Source organism: Corvus brachyrhynchos, unplaced genomic scaffold (genome assembly GCF_000691975.1).
Source record: "Corvus brachyrhynchos isolate BGI_N302 unplaced genomic scaffold, ASM69197v1 scaffold2475, whole genome shotgun sequence".
Lineage (NCBI taxonomy): Eukaryota > Metazoa > Chordata > Aves > Passeriformes > Corvidae > Corvus > Corvus brachyrhynchos.
This window is the reverse complement of record NW_008238215.1, coordinates 20,472-21,569: the sequence shown is the minus strand read 5'-3', so window position 1 is coordinate 21,569 and position 1,098 is coordinate 20,472. Positions and strand designations below refer to the sequence as shown.

General features: G+C 65.4%; 1 protein-coding gene across 1 annotated transcript in view; it reads left to right on the top strand.

Moving 5' to 3' along the window:
* LOC103615205 (synaptotagmin-3) overlaps nucleotides 1-1,098 on the top strand; it is a 15,734-nt gene that overhangs the window by 7,865 nt on the left and 6,771 nt on the right. The window contains 1 exon segment of the mRNA XM_017733674.1: nucleotides 859-1,094. Within this exon segment, the coding sequence (XP_017589163.1) occupies nucleotides 859-1,094 (236 nt within the window).

The following is a 1,098-nucleotide window of genomic DNA, read 5'->3' as shown; positions in this document are numbered from 1 at the left end:
CCCAGTTTGTCCCCAGTTTGTGCCCAGTTTGTGCCCAGTTTGTCCCAGTTTGTCCCAGTTTGTTGGGTGCAGCTGGGATTGTGTCCCTGTGTCCCCCCTGACCCCGGGGCACCTGGGGCCCCCTCACCTGTCCCTGTCCCCTCACCTGTCACTCACCCGTCACTCACCTGTCCCTGTCCCCTCACCTGGGTCCCCTCACCTGTCCCTGTCCCCTCACCTGTCACTCACCTGTCCTTGTCACTCACCTGTCCCTGTCCCCTCACCTGTCCCTGTCACCCTCACCTGTCCTGTCACCCATCTGTCCCTGTCACCCTCACCTGGGTCCCCTCTCCCTGCCCCCTCCCCTGTCCCTCCCCTGTCCCTGTCACCCCCCTGTCCCTGTCACCCTCACCTGTCCCTGTCACCCTCACCTGTCCCTGTCCTTGTCCCCCACCTGTCCCTGTCACCCTCACCTGTCACTCACCTGTCCCTGTCACCCCCCTGTCCCTGTCACCCACCTGTCCCTGTCCCTGTGCCCCTCACCTGGGTCCTCTCACATGTCCTTGTCACCCTCACCTGTCCCTGTCACCCTCACCTGTGTCCCCTCACCTGTCCCTGTCACCCTCATCTGTCACCCACCTGTCACTCACCTGTCCTTGTCCCCCACCTGTCCCTCTCACCCTCACCTATCGCTCACCTGTCCCTGTCCCCTCCCCTGTCACTCACCTGTCCTTGTCACCCACCTGTCCCTGTCCCTGTGCCCCTCACCTGTCCCCCCCCGTCCCTCACCTGTGTCCCCTCCCCTGTCCCTGTCCCTGTCACCCACCTGTGCCCCTCCCCTGTCCCTGTGCCCCTCACCTGTGCCCGCTGTGCCCCCAGGAGAAGGCCGACCTGGGCGAGGTGAATTTCTCTCTCTGTTACCTGCCCACGGCCGGGCGCCTCACGGTCACCGTCATCCGCGCCTCCAACCTGCGCGCCATGGACCTCACCGGCTACTCAGGTGGGCACGGGTGGGCACAGGTGGGCACAGGGGTGGGACAGGGGGCCATGGACCTCACGGGCTTCTCAGGTGGGCACAGGTGTGCTCAGGTGTGGCACAGGTGGGCACAGGGGTGGGAC